Source organism: Pelophylax lessonae, assembly GCF_965119305.1.
Source record: "Pelophylax lessonae genome assembly, chromosome: 4".
In the NCBI taxonomy this organism is placed as follows: Eukaryota; Metazoa; Chordata; class Amphibia; order Anura; family Ranidae; genus Pelophylax; species Pelophylax lessonae.
In genome coordinates this window covers 308499745-308525623 of record NC_138771.1, presented here as the reverse complement: position 1 = coordinate 308525623, position 25879 = coordinate 308499745, and the positions used below count along the sequence as shown (strand labels likewise).

The 25879-nt window shown below is 44.9% G+C and overlaps 1 protein-coding gene across 3 annotated transcripts in view; it reads left to right on the top strand.

Annotated features, from left to right (window-relative positions):
- BRD8 (bromodomain containing 8) overlaps positions 1 to 25879 on the top strand; it is a 52314-nt gene that overhangs the window by 14655 nt on the left and 11780 nt on the right. The window contains exons 5-19 of one of the 3 annotated variants that reach the window (XM_082255189.1): positions 910 to 1032; positions 2003 to 2083; positions 2176 to 2240; positions 5944 to 6080; positions 6163 to 6381; positions 6500 to 6641; positions 6933 to 7109; positions 7360 to 7625; positions 10342 to 10734; positions 12109 to 12196; positions 12273 to 12313; positions 12403 to 12623; positions 13444 to 13536; positions 15303 to 15371; positions 22185 to 22362. In XM_082255189.1, coding sequence (XP_082111315.1) covers positions 910 to 1032; positions 2003 to 2083; positions 2176 to 2240; positions 5944 to 6080; positions 6163 to 6381; positions 6500 to 6641; positions 6933 to 7109; positions 7360 to 7625; positions 10342 to 10734; positions 12109 to 12196; positions 12273 to 12313; positions 12403 to 12623; positions 13444 to 13536; positions 15303 to 15371; positions 22185 to 22362 — 2293 coding nt within the window. The remainder of the gene's footprint in view (positions 1 to 909; positions 1033 to 2002; positions 2084 to 2175; positions 2241 to 5943; positions 6081 to 6162; positions 6382 to 6499; positions 6642 to 6932; positions 7110 to 7359; positions 7626 to 10341; positions 10735 to 12108; positions 12197 to 12272; positions 12314 to 12402; positions 12624 to 13443; positions 13537 to 15302; positions 15372 to 22184; positions 22363 to 25879) is intronic. The other 2 variants (XM_082255191.1, XM_082255190.1) reach the window with 2 other exon arrangements.

Sequence of the window (25879 nt, the reverse complement as noted above, 5' to 3'; positions counted from 1 at the left end):
CTTTGAGGGTGTATTGTTTTATTCAGGTGGGCTCCAGTTGTTTGGTTGAGCCCTTGTTGCCTGGTTGGCTAATGTTTAGCCTTGGGAATTTTTTGCTGCTTCCCACCCCTCATATTTAACACTGCTTTGGGACGTCCCAATGGTTAAGAATACCAGAAGCTGTGTCCGTCAATGAACAAAGGAGAAAATGGGATTTTTGACTTACCGTAAAATACATTTCTCTGATGTTCATTGACAGACACAGCACCCACCCCTCTGTGGAGCTATAATTCTCCTGACACTGCTTGTAACAAAACTGAGTGGCTATAGCAGAGGCAGTTTTTTTCTGCCTAGTTTCCTCCTCCTGTAGGGGGCAGTATAACCCAATGGTTAAGAATACTAGAAGCTGTGTTCGTCAATGAACATCAGAAAAATTGATTTTACGGTAAGTCAAAAATACCATTTTTGTTTTTTTTTAGAAAAAAATAAATCCAGCAGTGACTAAATACCACCAAAAGAAAGCGCTATCTGTGTGTAAAAAAAAAAAAATGAGATAGTGCTGAAAACTGAAAATTGGCCTGGGCAGGAAAGAGGTAAAAGTGCCCTGTATTGAAGAGGTTAAAGTATGTTACTGCTTGCTCAGAATATTTGTATAGATAGTTGGGGTAGCTATAGTATGGGCACAGGATTCTTGACTGGAGTAAACTAGGGCTAACCTGGCGATTTTACATTTTTTTAGTTATTGATGGGCTTTTACTGTTTGTTGGCAGTATCCACATTTTCAGTACTTTGAAATCAATGTATTACTAATAAGATTATAAGCAACAAATATTTAAATCTCTCAGTAGCAAAAGTATCTATGTAACCCTAGCTATGTTGGGTAGAGGTTCACAGCCTTACTGGTCATCTTATGTTGTTCATTATTTCCAGACGGAAACGAGGGGAACGAGGAGAGGTTGTGGAGACTGTAGAGGATGTAATTGTACGAAAACTGACAGCAGAAAGAATTGAGGAACTGAAAAAGTTGATTAAAGACACACAGGAGAAATACAGGTGTTCTTTTTAATGTTTTTAAACATGTTTAACCTTTCATATAGATACATATGCTAAGAAATTATGCTTCCAAACTTTTGATAGTACCCATGTACGAATCAACCTTTTGCCTAAGCAGCTCCAGGGGAACCTCCAGGGGATTTGTATTAAGTGAGGTAGCCAATGGGAGTAGACGGTAGAGATTAAACCCTTAGGACCCTGTGACCTTAACAGCCTAATCAGTAGATAATCAGAAAACCTAGTGCTAGCAACACCAAATTGAGTTTGTAAAACATATTGCAATTGGAGATATCTATAAAAAGCTGCGCAAAGATGAGTGAGCAAAAATTGCCAAGTCAAGATGTGCCATGCTGATAGACTCATACCCAAAAAGATTGAGTGCTTTAAAAAGATAAAAAGGTGCTTCGACAAAGTACCGTATTAGTTTAGGGGGTGCACACTTGTGCAACCACATCTATGGAGACCCATAATTTGATACCTACCAGTTTATTATCTTAGTGAGGGGTTCTACAAAATGGTATAATGTTGTGTGGTAGAGCCATGCCCCAGTCCTGGTTGGGTATAGAAATCGTTTGCCCTTCACCTGCCTATTGGCCCAAATGAAATTATTTAGGATCACTTAGGATGTCTTCAGAAATGTTTTCAGAATCCAAATCACCAAAGAATGTAAAGGGTACAAGAGTTTAGGTAGGACGTTGTTTATTATATTGCATCTTTCTATCTAGCTGTATTTCTTTTCAACGCCAGATTTCATTGATCAATTGCAACATATGATCTCTGTAACAGACTTGTTCAAGGAGGCTTGTTTGTTTTATAAAATGTCATTGATAACCTTTTGTAAGACACTCCCACCTGTTTCCTTTTCCTTTTTTTCTTATACAGCACAATATATTATGGTGCTAGAAAACTGTAAAGGTAAAAATTGAGCTAAAATATCCCTGTCCTTGATAATGCTGTTCACCCTTATTAGGAAGTTGAAAAAGGAAGCCGAACTGATTCAGAGTGGCCACATGGACAGCAAACTTGAAGAACTGTGGAATGATATTGTGGCGTAAGATTATTATTTTTTACCCCCCATACATCTTGTATATTTAATTGTTGTGATTGGCCTCCAGTGACCACAGTGAAATCTTTGTCTTCTAGCAAGAAGAAACAAGAGGAAGAGGAAGCGGAGAGGAAGAGAAAGGCTACAGATGCTGCTTACCAAGGTTAACGAGTTATAATTTTATTTAGATACAATATACTAGTAATATGCTCCACTGCCAAGGGTGACCTGCTTTGCCAATCCAAAGTTCATAGATCAGCAATTAATAACAATTAGGAATCCAGGAAAGCCTTGCTGCTTCCAGAACCAGCAGGACATCGGAAACTGAAAAAGACACAAAAAGAAAAGAGCACAACGACTCCTGTGCAGTAACCTTTTTTCAAATGGATAAAATACAAGTAAAATTGCACTCACAATTGTAGAAATGTATGAAGCATGTAATCCAATGTATTTGCATCACGCTGTAAACACCTCTCCTCACTGTCCGAATGACAGATCAGCTGTCGGCTGCACCGGAAACCTGCACTAACAAAAGCTGTTACACCACAAGCTCACTGCAAGGCAGGGGAGCGTTCCTAGCCGCCTGGCGACTGACACTATGTACAAAAAAAAGGAGCCTCCGTTCTTCGAAATGCTTTTTTAAAGCAATAGCTTGTCACTCGCTTGACAGTGTATCCAGTCATCGTGGATTCCGCTGCTGATCCTCCCATCCACGTGATGCTGTACATGGTGTCAGCTGCCAGGAGGCTAGGAACGCTCCCCTGCCTCGCTTGTGAGCTTGTGTGACAATTTGTGTTAGTGCAGATCCATGGTGCTGCCAACTTGGAAGCCAATGGCTGAACTGTCATTCGGACAGTGAGGAAAGAGAGGTGTTTCCAGCGTGATACCGATGTTCTGCCGAAAACTGCAACTTGCCGAGATCTCCAACAACGTGGTTTACAGTGAGTGTACACCAGGAATAATTGGAGATTTCGACCACTTGGTGTTTTCACACAACACCGGCAGCCTGTACACTCCAGTAGATGCTATAATTAGTGCAGATTGTTAGTCCGCCCTCTAGTTGTCGCTCCCATGTTTTTGGTTTCTAGGGGGCGAACTAACAATCTGCACCAAGTATAGCATCTACCGGAATGTAAAGGCTGTTGTTGTTGTGTGAAAATACCAAGTGGTCGAAATCCCCCAATTATTCCTGGTGTACACTCACCGGAAATAACGTCTGAGTTTTCGACAGAACACCAGTACATTGGATGACATGCCTCATACATGCCTACAATTGCGAGTGCAATTTTACTTGTATTTAACCACTTTACCACTAGAGCATTTTGCTGTCTTACGTCTGGGCCACTTTTTGCGATTCGGCGCTGTGCGGCTTTAACTGACAATTGCGCGGTCATGCGACGCCGTACCCAAATGAAATTTACGTCCTTTTTTTTCCCACAAACAGAGCTTTCTTTTGGTGGTATTTGATCACCTGTGCGATTTTTACTTTTTGCGCTATAAACAAAAAAAGAGCGTTTATTTTGAAAAAAAAAACAATATTTTTAACATTTTTTTTATATGAAATTCCCCCCAAAAAAGATGTAAAAAACAATTTTTTTTTTTAAATTTTTGGCCAATTTGTTTTCTGCTACCCATGTTTGGTAAAAAAAATCGCAATAAGCGTATTTTGATTGGTTTGCGCAAAAGTTATTGCGTTTACTAACAAAGAAGAAGATTTCTGTCATTTTTGGTGTTTTTTTTTTTTTTTTTTTTTAACGAGTAATGGCGGCGATCTGCGTTTTTTTTTTTTTTTTGCGGGACTGCGACATTGCGGCGGACAGATCGGACCCTTGACTGACATTTTTGACACTTTTGGGGGTACCAGTGACATTACTGCAGTAATCAGTGCTATAAATATGCACTGTTACTGTAAAAATGACACTGGCAGGGAAGGGGTTAATTTTATTGGAGAGGGAGGGGTTAATATATGCCTGGTGCTTACTGACGTGTGGGGGGGGAGGTGACTGTGTGAGACAGGGACAGATCAGATTTCCAGCTATGCTGAACACTCCGATCTGTGACTCCCTGTCACTGAGGAGATCAGAGCTGGCGGATCTCCAAACTGGATTCCGCGACGATCGGGGCAGAGCAGCGGCGATCGCCGCTGCTCCTCCCCTGGCCCGACTCCCGCTGTGAATGAAAACAGCGGGAGCGCGCCTCCGGCGGCACGCGAGCGCTGCCTACAGGGGGAGGAGTCTGGCGACGTAGGTCTACGTCGTCAGACGGGAACGAGCCACTTTGCCGCAGTAGTACTCCGGTACATAGCGGTAAAGTGGTTAATCAAGGTTACTGCACTAGGAGCAGCTGCACTCTTTTCTTTTTTTTTATAATTTAATTTAACCTGTCCATTTACTGTAATGTAATGTACAGTTTTACGAATGCATGTCAAAATTGCAGACTGGTATCAGTGTTAGGATCTGTTTCACCTTCGACATGAAGGGATTAAGGTCTTTAAGCCAGGAAGACTGGGCCTTTTTCTGTGATGGCACTTTTTTTTTTTTTTTTTTTTTTCTTTCTTTTCAACAAGGTTGTCATTGGTGGTTTTAAATATGCACTGTATGTAGCAGATAAAGAAAACATGGTTTTGGCCATGATCACAAGGTTTACTTTAGTGGATCTGCATTTGATGGTTTATTTCTTGACTTGGCATATAAAAAGGTCAATAATCCTACAGATCTCCTCACCCTGTCCAATTAAATGTTTTTATTTTTTGTGTGTGTCATTTGCATGACATCATGCATGACCCAAAGAAGTGTCCTAGATCTCTTATGCTAAAATTTATCCAGTTAGCAAATAAAAGGTCTACATTGCCACTTCTGGGCTAGTTAGTCTGTTTATTTAAAAGGTAACTCGGGTCTTGTGGTAAAAAAATGGCACCATACCTTGTACAAGCAGGCAGTTGCACACTGACCGGAAAAGACCATGAACTACCTAGTTTAAATCGAAATGGGGAAAAATAGACTTTAATGGCACAACAACACTAAAGATATGTTTAATATAAAAGTATTTTTATTAAACATACAAAAATTGGTTAAAAAGATTCTTTGCCACTATTTCCTAAACATATAACCATCTTATTCACTGAAATACATAATCAGGGAGGGAGGCAAAGGGAGCATAACAGGTCCCCAAATACGTGGATATGGGGGCACATCTAGCTATGACAGCAAACAATAATAGCCCTCTATTGGCTTTGAGTACATTGAAAGCAAAAATTAGGTTAACAAACAATCCCTAGTGGTAGGTCCTACTTACTTAATTTGAATAATAATATAATATATATAATGAACCAACTAGAGCGCTGTACAGTGCCCTGGTAGTTAATTGAGAACTACAGACAGCTTGTCGGTACTTGTCGTTTCCCATTCACATAACCCTGTGCATGAACGGCCACATATTTTTTTTTTTTAGATCCTCCCTAAGGGTTCATCACTTCTAAAGGGATGCAGACCCTTCAACTTTTCCCATCAGAACTGTGAAAGTTCGTTAGGTGCTTATAATGAATTTGTTGCTCCCCATCAGATTCATCCCTGCAAAGGGCATGATTTAACGAAGCACTTTTCCTTCAGAGCAGAAACTGGTAGGAATCTGCAACAAAGTTTGGTAAAATCCTTGCAATGTTACTTGATCACCCACAGGGGGTTTTATTTTCAAGAAAAGTTTAAGTTACTCTTTTCGTGAACCTGTAAGGATAAAACTTTTGGAAAGCTGCCGTTGCTGACTTGGATTATAAAGGTGCTAGCTGTGTGAGGCTACCATGCATGCACAGTAAATGCGCATACAGGTTCACTAATGTGGTCTGTGTTTCTTTTTCTGTTTTATTTCAGCTCGCCAGGCAGCTAAAAACATTCCTCGAAGATCTTCAACTGCAATAGGACGTTCGTCTGTTGGCTCCTCATCTCCCGGTGGAGAGTTTGGCCTTGGAGACCTGACACCGAGCAGCACAGAGGAGGGAAGTGTGGGGGTAAGAACTCTGCAAACATAGGGGTTTTGAGCATGTATTACATTTACAGCTTCAATGTTTAATTACATCCTTTTCTTTACAGGTAAGTTTGGGGTCTTTACCAAGCACCCCAGTCTCCTCCTCCTTCATTGGCATTCCTGATACCCCTCCTCCTCCTCCTGCCCCTTTGGAATCCCCGTTGACCCCTGTGATGGATGACTCTCCCCAGAAAAAGACGGGACAGAAAGCAACTCCACCCCCCTCCCCGCTGTTATCGGAGCTCCTGAAGAAAGGCAATCTGTTGCCCACGAGTCCCCGGCTGGTACGGAACCCCTCCCTGGTCCTCACAGAGGGTGCCCCAACACTACCCATAGTTATGCCAAGGGAGGAAACTCTCCAATAGTCAAGTTTCTTGCCATATCTTTTTTGTTTCCTTACAGGTCAATGAAGGGGAAATGGCTTTAGCGTCTAATCATATTTCTGGATCAAGTGTCCTAATGGATGTTGGTGTTCTCCCCAATCTGCATGGAGGTGAGATGCACCCTGTTCCAGGCACAATTCCTGCATCTCCAGCAGCATCGGGTATGTGGTCCACCTGCAGATATGGGAAGTGGGGAAACAGATATCCACTATCTAAATATATTAATTTCTTTCTTTTAATCTGTCTCATAAATCATATTAGATCTTTATCAACTTATTTTCTTTTTTATGAATCCCCTTCTCTCCTTTCACTTGGTTCCGGACTCTTATGTTCCCCACACTGTTCATTGACCCCTTTTCTTTCCTTTTCCTTTTTTCTTCCTTGTTTTTATGTTTTTCTGTCCCTGGCCTCTTGTGTTGTTCTGTTTTCCCGTCCTGTTCTTGATCTGTTAGGTGCTCCCACTCTTTCCCGGCTTCTAGAAGCTGGTCCTGCACACTTCGCTACACCTCTCGCTTCCTACTCTGCTCCTGCTGCAAGTGAATCTGCGTCTAAATCTTTGCTGACCCCTATAGAATCCCAGGCTACCATTATTATGATGTCAGCCCTGCCAATGACTGCAGCTGTCCCAGGTAACTCTTTGCCTTGGGCTTCCTGCTTGTCTTATAATCTGCTTTACACTAAAGGGAAGAAGTAACTATAATTATCTATCCTTGCCATACTTATTTTTGTCTCTTATACATGATCAGAGTGGGTGCATCTTTAGCGTATAATAATAAGTTTTGCTTGGATGATTTTAGTTTGATTATGCATTGCATATGACATTTTTTGGAAATAGTTATTACTGGAAGCTAGTAAGATTAATCTTGTTTGACACTACAGTGGCCCAGCAGGAGGATACCGACTCTACTTCCGATCAACACACTGTAACTGTGTCGATGGATAGCAGTGACATTTCTATGATCATAGACTCCATCAATAAAGAATGTTTAGCAAGTAGTGATGGAAGCATGCAAACAAAGGACGAGTCCTCTGAGAGCAAGGGAGACTTGGATCTAGCAGAAAAGATGGACATTGCTGTATCCTACACTGGGGAGGAGTTGGACTTTGAAACTGTTGGTGATATTATTGCAATAATTGAAGACAAGGTAAACGACTGATAGTATTATAGTGTGTGAAGATAATAGATAGGGTTATGTTTTAGCAACACAGGCAGAACTATTCTTTTCCAAGTACCAAGGTACTTGTATTTTGCTGCCAGGATGTGTTCAATAGAGCTCTATATGAAACAGAGCTCTGTTTCATATAGAGCTCCATTGAAACAGTGTTCTATAAACATTCTGGGATAGTGTTGGCTGCAAACAACTTTTTTAGTTGTCTGAAGTCTACTCTTACTTATAATAACCTAAATCTATCTTTATATAAACCTTCTATAATTCCTTTGCCATGAAAAAAGTGTGATGTTTTGGCACTGTGACCCAGTTTTGCTCTGTGAGTTGCCAATGCAGGTTGGAATCAAGACACTAGACGCTGTAGAACTGCATTAGTAAATAATGGGATCACCTTTCTGGCTGCAGTGCATTAAAAAAAAAGAAGAATAACAAATGCACTATATTATCAAAAGTATTGGTATGCCTGCTTTTACATGCACATGAACTTTAATGGCATCCCAGTCTTAGTCCATAGGGTTCAATATTGAGTTGGCCCACTCTTCGCAGCTATAACGGCTTTGTCTTCTCTGGTAAGGCTGTCCACAAGATTAAGGAGTGTGTCTATATGGGATTGTTTGATCATTCTTCCAAAAGCGTATTTGTGAGGTCAGGCACTGATGTTGGACAAGAAGACCTGGCTCGCAGTCTGCTCTCGAATTCATCCCAAAGGCGTTCTATCGGGTTGAGGTCAGGACTCTGTGCAGGCCAGTCAAGTTTCTCCACCTCAAACTTGCTCATCCATGTCTTTATGGACCTTTCTTTGTGCACTGGTGCGTACTAATGTTGGCCCTCCACTGGAACTAAGGGGCCAAGCCTAACCCCTTAAAAAACAACCCCACATCATAATACCCCCTCCACCAAATGATTTGGACCAGTGTACACACTAAGGTCCATAAAGACATGGATGAGCAAGTTTAGGGTGAAGGAACTTGACTGACCTGCACAGAGTCCTGACCTCAACCCAATAGAACACCCATGGGATGAATTAGAGTGGAGACTGCGAGCCAGGCCTTCTCTCCAACATCAGTGCCTGACCTCACAAATGTGCTGCTAGAAAAATGTTTAAACATTCCCATAGACACACTCCTAAACCTGGTGGACAGCCTTTCCAGAAGAGTTGAAGCTGTTATAGCTGCAAAGGGTGGGCCAACTCAATATTGAACCCTACGGACTAAGAGTGGAATGCCCTTAACTTAATGTGCTTGTAAAGGCAGCCGTCCCAATACTTTTGGTAATATAGTGTATCTTGTATATAGGTAAAATAATTGGCTTATGTGCATTTTTTAACAGGTTATTTAGCAGTTTGGCTGAGGTCAAATAAAATTAAATGACAGAATCACAGTGATGCTTGGTTAACCTCTTGGAAAAAGGGGATCATTGATTTGGGAGCCCGAAGAATCAAGTTCTGCAGTCATGCATGTGTTAAGGCATTGAATATAGGGATTGGAGTGGAATAGGATGACCTTATCAGTATACTTAAAATTTTTCAAGGTCCAGTTAAAAGCTGGTTTTATAGTCTTGGCTGAAGTTATGCTGGTTGAATTTTATTCAGCCAACAGTTGAAGCTCTTGTCTCTTTCCACATTTGAGGCAGTATCACTCTCAACTGCATTGAAAAAAAACGTGTTTACTTAAGCCCCTGTTCACACTGGTGCTACTTGTCATGTGATTTGACAGTTCCAAATCGCATGACAATTCGCACCCTATTGTCGGCAATGGAACTGTTCAAATTGGAGTGACTCCAACTTTGCATAGCCTCGCCGATTTGAAAAAAAAAAGTTCCTGCACTGTTTTTTGCGATTTTAGGTGCGGCGTGCATAGACATCTGTGCATGAAGTCACACAGATATCAGGCAAGTCGCACCTGAAATCACACTGACCAGCTTTGATATCATGCTACTTCAAATTAAGTAACATGATTTCAAAGTTACATTCAGTGTTTAGGCTTATGGGTCATTAAAGCAGAGAGTCATTTCTTATCAGATGATTAAAGTTGGCCCTAGATGGATTGAAATTTAGATGGCTTAGCAGGGACTGGCTGGATTTCGATCCATGTGTGGTCATACCTGCTCATTAGAAGTAGTTGATCATTTTAGATCGACCTGTTGAATTGGCTTGGTGAAATTTTTTTTTTTTTTTTCCACAATCAGCCATATGCTGCCCCTGATCAGTGTATTCTGACAGCGGGGCGAGTACAATATCCCAGTGGGGAGGGTTTACCTATAGCCAACTTTAATCTAAAGCCTGTCATTCACTTCTAGCTCAGCTGAAATGTGAGCAGTGTATGGCTCTTCCAGCACCGATTTGTCCGACATTTCGATTGTTCATTCAACTTTTGTCAAAGGAGTCTATCATTTCCTAAAATAAAAAAAATAAAAAATAGTCTGTCATAACATTGTTGGACAAACGGCACCTGCATCCAATCAGATGCAGGTATTAGGTTAATCAGTCAGCAGGGTGAAAACCCATCTGCACTGTTAGAATGGAAGGATTAATCTGTTCGATTCCTTTCATTCAGTCCTCCGGTATTATTTCTGCATGTTTCACTTATGTTTTTTAAGAAGTATTTTAGACTGTACTGGTAAAGTGTTTCACAAAAATTGTAACAAATTGCTGTGATAAAATAAAACTCTACTTGTTTTATATCTGTAACAGGTGGATGACCATCCTGAGGTTCTAGATGTAGCTGCAGTTGAGGCAGCCCTCTCATTTTGTGAAGAGAATGATGACCCACAAACGCTTTCTGGGCCCTGGGATCAGCCTGTCCAAGATCATTCAGCAAAATCGGACAGCATTGCGCAGTCTCTTATCTCAAGGCCCAAAGATCCAACCTGTGTCCAGCCAGATACATTAATGAATATCATGGAAATGACTCCCGAAATAAAATCAGAACCACCTGAGTCTGACGTACAGCCTGCCCAGTCAGAGGTGACCTCAATGACTCCTCGTGCTACCTTTCAGCTTGAACAGCCTGAAGATGAGATGAGAGGGACCACTTCAAATGAGACCATTAAAGAAGAAGAAGTAGATCACCAGGTTAAAACTGAGGTATTTTTCCAAATAGAGAAACTAGTAAATGTAAAGGCTAAGTTCACCTTTAAAGTAGAATCTTCACCTCGTCAAGCAACCCATTCAGTTTAATATAGACATGCAAGGCAAAATGTGAGAGACCCTCCTTTTTTTTTTTTTTTTTTTTTTTTTAAGTGATTACACAACTTCTGATCTCCGCTTCATAAGACATGGCAACGGAGACTGCAGGTGGTATGTCAGGAGGCAAAGAAATGCAATACACTGATCTTCCCAGTGAAATGCTGTGCAGGGTGGTGTGTCAGCACAAGTCTTGGCCGTCAGAGGACAGGCAGGCTGTGCTCCCAACGCAGTCAGAAAACTGACCACGATGGGAATGGATGTGCTTCTATGGCTAGCATAGTCAGTTTGAAAAAAGGAAAGAATGATTATTATGTTTTTTACACAAAAGAATGGGATACTTTTTAGTACAGGGTACAAAAGATGCATATTAGAATTATAAAATGTTGGAGTACCATACACTTTAAGAAAAAATAACAAATGCAGATATTTTTGCATTAATTTTTTTCCCCACAGGAGCCTGCAATGCCTTGCACCCGCGATCAGGTGGAAGTACTGGAACATGTTACACACTAAATATGAGTGTAACATGTTCTAAAAGATGTACCTATCCTGTAAGATACAAATCTCAGAAATACATATGCAACTGTACCCAGTCTTGGTCAGAGATACAGTATTTGACACTGTTAATGTCATGTTAGGGTCCTTTCACACGGGCTTTCCGCCCTGCTCAGCAGGGATCGATCCCCGCTGAGCAGGCGGGTGACAGGTCCGTCTCCACTCACTGTGCTGAGATGGACCTGTCAGAGCCCCACTCTCTTCTATGGGAGATCGGATGAAAACTGCCCCCCTGTCCGTTTTCATTTAATCCTATCTGATCCTCCAGACGGATGGAAAATAGGGTTTCACTGACAGGATCGGATCGGATAGCAGCGGGTGTCAGCGGAGATGTCACTGCTGAAATCCGCTGCTCCACAGGGGTGCATGGAGGGTCCGATCAGGTCTGCATGAAAAAACTAACAGGCAGACCTGATCGGAAAGCCCATGTGAAAGGGGCCTTACTGAGCCATCTGTTGTGTGTTAACTGCAGTTTTTGCTAAAGGATGTCTAAAAGCAACAAGTGGCAGTATTTTTCTACAGGATTACATAAGTTAGCAGTGGTAGTTTGGTCAGAAATGATGCTAGATTATGATGTCTTTATTCACATATATAGGTATTTTTTTTTTTTTTTTTTTTACCCTTTTACAGATACATTGTTGGATTTTACAGAATCCCAGTTAGTGTGTGTAGTGGTTGTTCTTGATACTAATTGTTGCTCGTTTGTGTTGTGTTTAGACACCACAGTGTGAAACTTCACATAATGAAGCATTTCCTAGTGAAGAGGATAAAGGAACAGGATCTGAAGATAATCCATTACTAAGTGGTATGTTGTAAAATGTAATTTAGAGTAGAGTGTGTGATTAATAGTGCATGCTATTTATTTCCTGTTCCTGTTTCAGAACCAGTGAAATCAGAACCTACACCCAGCAGTAACAACAAGGTATCGTGATGCTCTACTACAGTTTGCTCAGTATTTCTTTTTAGGGTTTAAGTTGGAGTGTATTAACACAAGTACTGTTATCTCTGAAGGACTCACAAGCAGACGAGGAAGAGGAGGAGGAAGATGTCACAAGTGAAGTTGGCAGTCCAGAGGAGCCCAAGGAAGAAGAGGCTGGAGAAGAGTACTTGTCTGAGGTGGACAATGAGCCACCAATCAGTGAGAGTGATGATGGTTTTAGTATTCATAATGCCCAGCTTCAGTCCCACACTCTTGCTGATTCTATTCCCAGCAGTCCAGCATCTTCTCAGTTGTAAGTAACGTTTTCAGACTAGATTATGTAAATTGGCAGTTAAAGTGGAACTACAGCCAGAAAATTTTTAGGGGTTTGAAACCAGTGGGTGATGGGTTAGAGCCTGTTTTAGCTTTTATTGTCGATGTTCCTGTTGAGTTTTCCCCTCACTACATGTTTTGTCATCCTAACAGGACATAAGCAGAATTTTGTCCGGCAGAAGCATACACAGCAATAACACTTTATTTAGCAGAGTGTATATAGTTCGAACCTCTGGGTTTTTATGGCACTTGGGGTCCCTATTTGGATGATTTTTCATTGCTTCCTGTCAAATGAGGGACAATCTCCCGGGGACAAAACCCTAACTGTAACAAATGGTTCTAAGGGCTCTTTCACACAGTCCGGTCCATCGGACGGACTCCGTTTCTCAGCGGGGGATCGATCCGCCGATGACAGCTGTGTCTCTGCGCTGTGTGCGGAGACACAGCTGTCAGGTCCCCCTGCATCTCTATGGGGGAATCGGATTGGAACGGACTGTCTGTCTGTTCTCATCTGATCCGATCCGCTGAACGGATGGAAAATAGGGTTTCTATCCGTCCTGATTTGACGGATCGGATGTCAGCAGACATGTCTCCGCTGACATCCAATGCCCCATAGACATGCATGGGGTGACCGTTCAGATCCGCCAAAAAAACTGACAGGCGGATCTGAACGGTCCGCCTGTGTGAAAGGGGCCTAACTCTTCTCCGCTCAAAAGCATGTTAGGTGTAGTTTCTTTTAAAATTAAGATATTTTAGCAGATTATGTGCATTATCAATTTCTCATTTTTCTGTGTTTCCAGTTCGGTCTGTAGTGAAGATCAAGAGGCTATTCAAGCTCAGAAGATTTGGAAAAAAGCTATAATGTTGGTGTGGCGAGCAGCAGCTAATCACAGGTCAGTATTTACCAGGTTTAAAAAAAATGAATGTGCAGTATCTCTTTCTTGAGCAGGAAAATTGTAAGTGTATATTTGCCTTGACATGAAAATTTGACTAACAAGTTGTCACGTTTAGTCATTTATATAGCGCCGATAATTTACACAGCACTACATATTGTACATTCACAGCAGTCCCTTCTCTCAAGATGCTTACAGTCTAAAGGCCAGTACACACGATCAGAATATCATACAAAAAATACAGCTTTCAAAGCGATTGTACGATAATCTGATTGTAAGTACACAGCTTTCGTCTGAAATTTTCTGAAGCGACAAACACGTACGATTTTTGTTTAATCAGTACAGTTTTCGTCCTAAAATACAATAAGAATGCATTATATCACTTTTGAATTTTTATTCTGTCATACCAGAATTTTTTTACTTGTAGTAACCTATTGGTTTTCGGCATGGAGACTAGCATACGAAAAAACAGACGATCATTTGTCCAATAATCTCATCGTGTGTACTAGGCTTAGGGTCTTATCTTGCATGCATAAATGCATACATACATACTAGGGCCAATTTAGACAGGAGCTACCAATCCTAGCATATGTAATGAAATATGTTTTAAATTCAAGTAGTGTTAGTACCTGAATTTGACCTGGTACCAGCCAATTGCAGTCCGTGTATATCAGGGCTGGAGTGTGCAAGGAAAAGGAAGCACAAGGAGTCAGTCAGTTCAAGCATCTGACAAGAAGCATGCTGAAAGGAGTAGAAAGCTAGGTGACAGAAAGATAAGCTGATCATTGTGCTGCTTCTCCTTTCGTTTTCTAGTTAATGCTGGGGCAGGTCCAAGATGTCCTGGGCTCAGAGGAATTGAGTTGAATGATGCTTGGCAGAAAAAATATTGCAATGGAAATCTTCGGATTGAGATTATTTTGACTCATAAAACGGTTTTGCTGTTTTATCTTTTAATGGAGGGTAATTTTTTATCCTTTTTTGGCTAGAGTTCTACTTAAGGGCTCTTTCACACGGGCGGTCAGATCAGATCCGCCTGTCAGTTTTTTAGGCGGATCTGATCGGATCCTCCATGCAGCTCTATGGGGCAGCGGGTGTCAGCGGAGACACCTCCGCTAACACCCGCTGCCATCCGCATCCGATCCTGTGCTGAAATCTGGACGGATGGAAACCCTATTTTTTCCATCCGTTCAGTAATCGGAGCGGAGCGGATCTGATGAGAGCGGACAAGCGTTCCGCTCTCATCCGATCCCCCCATAGAGGGCAGCGGGTGCTGAGACACCTCCCTCTCCGCTCTGCGAGCGGAGACGGAGCTTTCATCCGCCCGGCTCAGCGGGGATCGCGGATCGATCCGCGCTGAGCAACACGGATCCGCCTACGGAGGCGGACCGTGTGAAAGAGCCCTAAATGATTTTTTTTTTTTTTTTGCTGTTCTCTGGAGTTTGACCTGAGGCAGATTCTCACTTAGGTATTTCAGAAAACTATTACACTAAGAGTAATAAGAGCTGAGGTGAACATAAGCAATATAGTTTAATTTCATTTTAGAGTATATATTTATTTTATCACTGATTCTGGATTAATGAGATTGGGTACGTTGGCCTACTGTACCTATCTGAGCAGTTTAAAGATATGAGAGGCTGCTTTTAGATTGGTGATGTTAAGCATAAGAACACCTTTGAAAAATGTTCTTCCATTAAACCTATGTAAAGTGTAATGGCTTTGATTTTTATTTATTTTTTTATTAATATTATATATTTGTTCATTTCTAGGTATGCCAATGTCTTCCTGCAGCCTGTAACAGATGACATTGCTCCTGGCTATCACAGCATCGTACAACGGTAATCTCAGGTCTTTATTTGACTACAGTAATCAATATGGCTTTTGTTCTTTACCCTTGTCTTAAAATGCCATTCTAATTCGGTGTATGGGAGATTGTTACTCATACACTGCTAGGGTTGATAAGCGGTGGGTGAAGGCTCTGTGAAATTTTCAATGTGTTTTTAATATCATTTACCTGTTATTTCTTTGCATTGATGAGACAAGATTTGCAACCAGAAAAAAAAAAAAAAAAAAAGACTTGCTGTAGCTATTTTATGTTTCCTTTTAGGTTCCATTCACACCTGAGCGTAGCAATTTACTGTCATTTTTTGAGTGTTTTTTTACAAGCGTTTTTACTGCTTCAGGCATTTTTGTTTAGCCAAAAGAAAGAATTTGGGGTATGAGAGGGAGAGAAAATTTGAGGTGGAGAGCTGGTGTTGGGGCATAAAATGAGCTACAAAATGCTCGTAAAACACTCAAGTCAGGCCTTTCTATTGAAGTCTATAGGGCCAAAAACATTTATCTGCCAAAAAAAACCCATGTACTTTTTTTTGAGTGACGGTTTTCTTCAGACAGCAGAACGCTCATATGTTAACATGGGCCATTTGAAATGAATGGGATTTGACTTGTTGAGCTTTTTTAGAGCTTCAAGCATAAAATCGCTCAGGTGTGAACGAGGTTATAACTCAGAATCTTAAAATGTATTTTCTCTATCGTTCAGTGACGGACGCAGTCTCTGTTCCTAATAGGAGGTTGTACTGCCTCCTACAGGAGTAGGACACTAGGCAGAAAAAAGTTCTGACTACGTCTATGGGCAGTCCCAGGAGGTATAGGATGTAGTTTTATTCTGCCTAGTCAGGAGTAAGGACCTAGTTCTTTGCTGGGATCTCTGGTCCTGGCAAAAGTTTTTTTTTTTTTCTTTCTAGTTAGGTTTTTTGTCTGGATTTTTTTCCTGTGAGATCTAAAAGCAACTAAGCCAGATCTAGGCGATGGGCTGGTTATATAGATCCAGTGGTCACCCCAGCCAGCCAGCGAGCACGCGTGCACAGACCCTAGCCCCGCCGCGACATAGTCCCACCGGACGAGGACTGGCCCTGCGAGCTAAACTTACGACCGGGTCTAGGCCCGAGCCGCAGTGTTCCTATTGGCCGACAGCCCCCCCCTCCCCTCCACTTGGGAGGAGAGGGGTTCTGTAAGGAGATGGTGCCCGCCTGTTCAGGTATGGTGAGTAAATTCCCCCCTCTCCCCTGGCGGGTTTTTGGGGTAGACGCGGGCCCCTCCTTAGGATGGTCGGACCCCCAGGTTCCCCTCTGTCCTGTCACGCACTCCTCCCCTCGCCTGTCCCCCCCTTCTCCCCTCGCCTGTCCCCCCCTTCTCCCCTCGCCTGTCCCCCCCTTCTCCCCTCGCCTGTCCCCCCCTTCTCCCCTCGCCTGTCCCCCCCTTCTCCCCTCGCCTGTCCCCCCCTTCTCCCCTCGCCTGTCCCCCCCTTCTCCCCTCGCCTGTCCCCCCCCCCTCCTCCCCTCACCTGTCCCCCCCCTCCTCCCCTCACCCCTCCACCCCTCGCCTGTCCCCCCCCCCCTCACCTGTTCCCCCTCGCCTGTCTGTCCCCCCCCTCGCCTGTCCGTCCCCCCCCTCGCCTGTCCGTCCCCCCCCCTCGCCTGTCCGCCCCCCCCCCCCCTCGCCTGTCCGTCCCCCCCCTCCTCGCCTGTCCGTTCCCCCCTCCTCGCCTGTCCCCCCCTCCTCCCCCTCGCCTGTCCCCCCCTCCTCCCCCTCGCCTGTCCCCCCTCGCCTGTCCCCCCCCTCACCTGTTCCCCCCCTCCTCCCCCTCGCCTGTTCCAGACCCCTCGCCTGTCCCCCCTCGCTCCTCCTCCCCCCCCTCCTCCTCCCCCTCGCCTGTCCGTCTCCCCCCCTCCTCCTCCCCCTCGCCTGTCCGTCTCTCCCCCCCCCCCCCTCGCCTGTCCCCCCCCCTCCTCCCCCTCGCCTGTCCCCCCCCCTCCTCCCCCTCGCCTGTCCCCCCCCCTCCTCCCCCTCGCCTGTCCCCCCCCTCCTCCCCCCTCGCCTGTCCCCCCCCTCCTCCCCCCTCGCCTGTCCCCCCCTCCTCCCCCCTCGCCTGTCCCCCCCTCCTCCCCCCTCGCCTGTCCCGCCTCTTCCCCCTCGCCTGTCCCGCCTCCTCCCCTCACTTACTGGGGCTATGGGACGCCTGAACTACCACGGGGGTTGGGACGGGGCGTCATGTCGACGGTGGGGGCAGGGGGGTGCGCCGGCGGCGAATGGACGATCGATCGTGCGGGGGGGGGGGGGGGGACTCACCTGTTACTACCAGGGCCCCCCCCCATCCTGTCGATCTCATCCAGGAGGCGAAAGGGCCCCCAGAAGCTCCGCAGGCGGGGCGGGGTCACCATTTTCATGTATCCCATGTGCTAAAAAAAATCGACGGCCATGTTTGTGTAGACCGGCGGCCCCTCCTTTTTCTCTAGTACTGACACTCGGGTTTCCTTCTAATCACAGATCGCTGCAGACACGTGCTGTACAGACATCCTGGTCCTTCCTGGTGTATCTCTGATGCGGGTGGGAGTCTGGGGGGGTCTCTCATTCTTTGCTGGGGGTCTTCAGTGCTTTGTGCCTGACCTTTTGGGGGCGCTATAGGGCGGTGGGACGTTAAAAAAAAAAAAATAGTTTTTTTTTTATTTTTCTGCGGGGTTCCTCTGCTGCGGCATGGACTCTGTAGAACACGTTTCCCCACCTGACCCTCTCTCAGAGGCAGCAGGGCCCTCCAGATCCCAGCCATCCATAGATGCACTGTCAGCAGTCCTGGAATCCTTTGTGTCCTGGGTGGAGGTGGCCTTTAAAGGGCGAAGTGCCAGAAAATGCCCCCCGCCTACCCCTGCCTCATCTGATGTCAGATTCTGATTCAGCCACTGCAGATGTGGGTCTCCCTGCCTGGTCTACTACCTCCTCCCTGTCTTCTCTGACAGCGAGGATGACACTTCTCCCTCCGCCACCGCGCAAGAAAAGGCGCTGGTGGACGCACTGGTGTTGTATCTGTGCGTGAGACTGTCCCCAGATTGCTTACAGGCTCTCTTGGGGCGCTCCAGGACCTGTTACAACAAGGAGTAATGGTTCAGTCTTCGGAACGTTTTTAACTCAAACCTGTTTACGGTCCCCAGGAAGGAAGGCCTAAAGGCATTGAATTGCTTTGTGCGAGTTCAAAAATTCAAGATGGAATCCATTTGCATGGTGGTGGCTTCCCTACATCAGGGGGACTTCCTGGCCTCCATAGACCTCAAAGATGCCTACCTTCACGTCCCAATATGTGCAGGACATCAACGGTTTCTGCGTTTTGCTGTGGGAGAGGATCACTATCAATTTTTTGGCGTTACCTTTTGGTCTCGTCTCTGCCCCTCGGGTCTTCAAAAAGGTGTTGGCACCAGTCCTGGTGTTGTTACGCCAGTGGGGGATATTGGTCCTGGGTTACCAGGACGATCTGCTTCTCTGTGCAGAATCTCCCATGACGCTGGTAACATACTTCGAGGTCACCGTAAGAACTCTGGAGGAGTTCGGGTGGATTCTGAACCTTCAGAATTCGTCCCTGGTCCTTCCATGAGACTGGATTATCTGGGTATGACTTTGGACTCGTCCTCAGCCAGGGTGTTTCTTCCTCCGGACAGACATCAAAAACTCCAGGCTGCAATTCAGCTATTGCTGTCCAGCAAATGGTTGTCCCCTTGGACTTGTATGAGAGTTCTGGGACTGATGGTGTCTTCCTTGGAGGCGGTCTCTTTCGCTCAATTCCACACGAGAATCCTCCAGAAGGAAATCCTTCTCAAATGGAACAAAGATCCAAATTCTCTGGATAACCAGATCCAGTTGAGCCAGGTGACCAGGGGGTCCCTGATATGGTGGCTTCTGGCCCCCGACACTCAAACAAGAAAAATCCTTCCTTTCCCTATTTTGGACAGTTGTCACCATGGATTCCAGTCTGCTTGGGTGGGGAGGTGTTCTCGGCAAGCTTTCTGCTCAAGGGGTCTGGTCCCTGGAAAAATCCAGGTTACCGATCAATGTTCTGGAGCTGAGAGCGATCAGGCTTTGCCTAGTCCACTGCACAGAGTACCTTCAGGGCTGTCCAGTGCGCGTTCAATCGGACAATGCCATGGCCGTGGCTTATATCAATCACCAAGGGAGCACCAGAAGTGTCCTTGCGTCCTTGGAGGTGGCAGGCATCCTTTGGTGGGCGGAATGCTTTCTTCCAGCTCTCTCCGCCATTCACATTCCAGGAGTGGAAAATTAGCAGGTGGATTACCTCAGTCGGCAAACCTTGGATCAAGGGGAATGTTCTCTCCATCTAGAGGTTTTCCAGCAGTTGTGCCTCCTTTGGGGCACTCCAGAAGCAGATCTGTTGGCTTCTCAGATCAACAGGAAAGTGCACAGGTTTGTGGCCCGCACTCGGGACCCTCTGGCAGATGCCACGGACGCGCTGGTGGCTCCGTGGGGTCCGTATCAGCTGATGTATGCCTTTCCCCCTCTCAAGTTGCTGCCAAAACTTCTTCTGCAGGCGGAAGGGATTCTGGTCATCCTTGTGGCTCCGGACTGGCCGCGCCGAGCTTGGTACGCTGACCTGGTCAGGCTAGTCACAGACTTTCCTTGGAGACTTCCTCTCAGGGAGGATCTACTGTCTCAGGGGCCAATCTTCCATCCTGCTTTACAGTTGCTGGCTTTGACGACTTGGCTGTTGAAAGCCAGGTGCTGAAGGACTGGTGATTGTCTGCTTCAGCGATTCCCACTCTGCTTAAAGCAAGGAAAGCGACTTCTAGAAAGATCCACCATAGTTCGTAAAAGTCGTATATTGCGTGGTGTGAGTCTCTTGGGGTTCCCCCCCACTCTTACTCAGTGGCTTGGATCTTGGCTTTCCTTCAACGGGGAGTTGATCAAAAGTTGGCCTTGAGTACTATCAAGGGTCAGGTTTTGGCCTTGCCAATTTTCTTCCAAAGGCCATTAGCCACCCATTCCCTGGTGCGTAACTTTATCCAGGGGGTACGACACTTGGCATCGCCGGTGCGACCTCCGTTACCACCTTGGGACCTTAATTTGGTGCTGTCGGTTCTCCAGAAACCTCCCTTTGAAAATATTTGGGAGATTCCCCTGCTTACCTTATGCGGGCAGAAGTAATAGCCACCCAGAAGGTGGCCTTCTGGGTGGCTATTACTTCTGCGCGCAGGGTGTCGGAACTGGCGGTGTTGTCCTGTCATTCTCCCTATCTGGTGGTTCACAGGGATAAAGTGGTGCTTCGTCCGAATCTGTCCTTCCTTCCGAAGGCAGTTTCCACTTAAATGAGGACATTGTGCTACCCTCCTTGTGTCCTAAGCCTAAACATCCTAAGGAATTTGCACTGCATACTTTGGATGTGGTTCGGGCAATCAGGGTGTTTTCGAAAGTCAGATTCACTCTTTGTACTCACGGATGGACCAAAGAAAGTGCTGCCTGCGTCTGCTGTGACTATTTCCAGATGGATCAGACAGATGGTTGTGCAGGCTTATTCAATTAAGGGTTAGGTTCTTCCTTTCCCTGTTAAGGCGCATTCTATTCGGGCGCTTAGCGCTTCCTGGGCCTTTTGCCATCAGGCATCTGTGGCTCAGGTTTGCAAGGCGGCTACCTGGTCGTCTGTTCATACCTTCACAAAGTTTTATAAGGTGGATGTGCTGGCATCTGCAGATGCCTCCTTTTGGCCGCAAAGGTTTGGAGGCTGCCGTTTTGAGGGTGTTTTAGTCTCCCTTGAGAGTGTTTAATGTTTTTTTCAGGTGTTTCACATCTTGTTGTTCTGATGAGTCCTATGTTGCCTGGTTGGCTATGGTTCAGCCTTGGGGAATTATTTTCTGCTGTTCCCACCCCTCATGTTTTATGGAACTGCTTTGGGACATCCCTACTGTTAAGAAGAACAGAGACTGCGTTCGTCAATGAACGATAGAGAAAATTTGGATTTTTGTCTTACTGTAAAATCCTTTTCTCTGAAGTTTTTTAACAGACGCAGTACCCGCCCCTCTATTTTAGGTTGGGTTGATATTGTTTTCTCTGACATTGCTTTGTTACAAAACTGACATCCTATAGCAGAGATAAGGAGTATACCTCCTGGGGATGCCCATAGGCGTAGTCAGAACTTTTTTTCTGCCTAGTGTCCTACTCCTGTAGGGGTCAGTGTAACCTACTGTTATGAAGGACAGAGACTGCGTCCGTCTATGAACTTCAGAGAAAAGGATTTTACAATAAGACAAAAATCCAATTACTACATAGCTGGGGCACAAAGGATATACAGAAGAAGGCTTCCTGCATTTATAAATTATCTTTTGATCCTAATATTATTATGGTTATTATTATTATACAGGATTATATATAAGCCCCTGCATAATTTGCTCAAACAATACAAACACAGGCCACACTACTGCTTATATAATCGTTAATTAAAACTTTATTGTGGCGAGCATCTGGTATTTCCCACCAGACTCCCTTCATTCTGATGCTTTGTCACAGGGCTTAATCATTGAAGCCTTCCTACTTCAGTAACATTTTGGCTTAGATGTATGAAAAGACTATAAATGAAACATGATATTTGGCATTCACTAAGGTTATAGGAGAACTCTGAGTAGAGGAAATGCTCCTAAAGGGATCGACACAAAGGAAAATCAGAATAGTATTTCTTCTTTCCTTGTAGACTTGTACCCCCCTGCACAGGAAATGCTTATTGTCTGTGTTTTTTTTTTTTTTTTTGCTCCATATTGTACGTTCTCTACAGTAGACCTGATAAATGCAAAATAATAATTTTATTTTCTGTATCCTATAAGGCCTATGGACCTTTCTACGATAAAGAAAAATATTGAGACTGGTATAATTCGAACCACAGCTGAGTTTCAGAGAGACATCATGCTTATGTTCCAGAATGCTGTGATGTATAATAGCTCTGATCATGACGTCTATCATATGGCTGTGGAGATGCAGAGGGATGTCTTGGAACAGATTCAGGTATGGCTATGGTTATTAAAAAATGCCTTTTAAATCTTCGTTCTTTGCATAGTTTAATTCTAATGTACTTGTCAAGTTGTGGAAAATTACTTTTTTCCCTTTTCGTTCATTGATGGACACCGCTCCAGAATCTTCTTGACCATTGGGTTATGCGCCCCCTACAGAAGTAGGACACTAGGCAGGAAACAGCTTTACCATGCCTATGGGGCAGTCTCCAGGGATATACTCCCACTTCCTGCTATAGGCAATCAGTTTTTTCCTCCTAGTCAGGAGTAAGGACCTATTTCATTGCTGGTATCTCCGGTCCTAGAATTTTTTTCTTATTTAAACAAAAAAAATTTTCCTCTTTTATTACTTTCTGTTCCTGTGAGAACTAAAATCAACTGCCGGACTGGGCAATGCACTGGATATTCTAGATCCTTATCTCCCCAATCCGGCCAGCGAGCATGACCCGATCTCCGCTCCGTGCTAGGTAGACCCGGAGTCCTTTTGGCTAACGGGCATCCGCTTTGGGCGCCACTGTTGGGGGCCACAGTAAGTTTAGCTGAAGCCCCCAACTCTCTCCCTGGACATCTGCCAGACTGTAAATCCAGGCAAATGCGGCTGGGCCTCCACTGAAATATGGTATGGTCAGCCTGGCGCGTCCCTTGAATCGGATGGCTCTAAATTTCTAGTGACAGTGTAGCAGCCATTATTGTGTGGGCGAGGGTACTCTGCCTGCAAGTCTGCGTCACGGCGACCGCAAACCCCCCCCCCCCAAGGTGGCTATGTCTGAATATGTCCTCTATGGAGAGCGACCCTCTTGCTTTTTTGTTGGGTCTAATAGGTGGTTCTTTTGTGGACCTTTGGCCGGCGTCGCCTTGCGGGACTGAGGTCTGCGTCCTCCCCTGCTTGTTATGTTTTCAGGGTGAGCTTAGTATATAGCGACCCCACTGTGTCTGCGTCTTTGCACTTAGAGTGCCCTGATAGTGAGGATGACTCCTCCTATTACTGCATATGTGCATGAAAAGGCGCTGGTGCATGCACTGATTGTATTGGTGCAGGAAATTTTAAACATGGGGGATGCAGCTGCTGCTTCCCACCTACTGTGACAAAATTGTCGCGAGTCAGTGGAGTTGTCCTAAACGCTATATGGCGGTGCCCAAGTGTTTCGATTGACAGTATCCCTTGAGGAGTCTCTTGATTATTTTGGCAGTTACACCTGTGGTGGACTCTCAGGTGTCCTGGCTGTATAAATCCACCCTAATTCCAGTGGAGGAGTCTCCGGTTTTCCCCGGAGGAGTCTCAGAGACTTTGGTCTGCCACATGTTTACTGTGGCCGGTTCGGTCCTCAGGGCGGTGTTCACCGTAGCATTGGTGTCCCAGACTTTAATGGAGTAGGCAAAGCTTTTGCGCCAGGATCTGGTGGTGGGAAAACCTTCTCCCTGCCTTTGCGGAGCTGGCAAAACAGTTGGTCCAGGGGTTGCAGTTTGTCTGTGATGTCTCTCTGGATGCGGCTCCCTTAGTCTCGAGGCTGTCCGTGACAGCAGTGGTCCTTCGGCACAGGATATGGCTGAAATGCTGGTCTGCGGACCAGACTTCCAAGAAGGCCTTATTTGATCTTTCAATTGTGGGGAGTCACCTGTTAGGATCCTCCCTGGATGATATCGTTAAGCACGATTTCAAGAAGGGAGGAGGTTCCAATAGGACATGGTCTGGTAAGCCGAGAGCGAGTTCTTCTGGACCTGTGGACCTCCCTGATTCAAGACAAGTGGGTCCACGAGCTGATTCGGTCAGGCTACAAGATCAAGTTTCGGGATTATCCTCCAGAAAGGTTCTTTCCTTCCTACCTGGGTTTATCCCCAGACCGCCTGCGAGGTTTCTTCGGGGCAATGCAATACTTGCTACTACAAGGGGTAATTATTCCGGTCTCATTCAAACATGCTTACAGGTCCCAGGAAGGAAAGCGAGGTCCAATATTGAACCTCAAAGCTCTGAACCGCTTGTGCGGGTACAGATGTTCTGAATGGAGTCCATTCATACGATAGGGGCATCCCTACATCAGTGGGATCTTCTGGCCTCCACCGATATCAAGGACGCTTACCTTCATATTCCGATATACAGTATCTCACAAAAGTGAGTACACCCCTCACATTTTTATAAATATTTTATCTTTTCATGTGACAACACTGAAGAAATGACACTTTGCTACAATGTAAAATAGTGAGTGTACAGCTTGTATAACAGTGTAAATTTCCTAATATACAATGAGAGTGACAAATATGTATCTAACCAAGGTCTTCAACGAACATATATTCACTCACCCTGCGCTCTGTACAAAAATTTGGACATTAAGTGTTATATTAGAAATTATTGACCTAGTGTGATCATGATGTCCCTTTAGTACCCTTTTTTGGATTGAGTTGTCTTCTATCACTTTATTTCCTTTTGTTAATGTTAAGCTAATAGGTCAGCAGTTGTAGAATGTTGGTATGTCTCTTGGCATATTGGCCGGTTTGGGCCTTTAAATTATATATCTAAGAGCCGTGGGTTTGTGCCTACATTCCTGCACCTATATATTTTAAAACTGTGGGGTATATATATCTTATATAATTTGATATCCAATGGGAGCTATTAGATTGTTGATGCCTGTTTTATAATTTTATATCTTTACACATATATATTATGTACTATATATTTTATATAGATGCTCATTAAGTTTGCATTGCAATGTTTTTATACTATATTATATGTCCCTTTAATGTATGAGATTAATGTACAGTAAAGGCATCTAGTGCAACATAATGACACCGCATGAAAATGTAGTAGTTTGCATATGTATACAGTGTACTTTGTCTCTATGGCCGTAGATTGCATAGTGCGGTGGACATAAACAAATGTCATTTCCTGTGAGTTGGTCCAGATCCGGAAGTAGTGCGGCGAGGGTAGGTGATGTTGTGTATTCACAGTCGCCTCCTCGTGACGCCGGAGCGGATGTGTCTAGAGACACATCGCGCTCGCCGACCCGGAACTCGATGATGATGCACTTCCGGACGGACGTCAGTGCGATGACTGGCGCGCCGGAAGGGGCGGAGTCAGATCTCAATTGTCTGACCGGAAGTGTCAGCAGAGGATGTGCTTTGGATAATCGGTCCGGCGCAGCGCGGAGGCGCATGCGCCAGCGTTTATATAAATATATGCCGACCGCGCCACGCACACATGCTCTTTGATAAAGTCTTTACGACAAAACGCGTCAGAGCGTGTGTGCGCGGTCGCCATTACATCTTACTTCATACGCCGGACACCTTCCTCAGCACCGCAAGGGGTAGTTCTGGAATTGGTGGTCATTAAGCGTACTACATGCCTTCACTAAGTTTGGCTTCCTGTGAGTAGACATGTTGAGGGGCTCTTTATGTGTGTTTTAATAAAACTTTTCTTTGCGGAATTACACTATTGTTTGCCCCTACTCTGTTTATTTACTTGGGTGGACGGAGTACCATTAGGATAAGAAGGCTAAGAGATTCGGTTCTGGAGACGT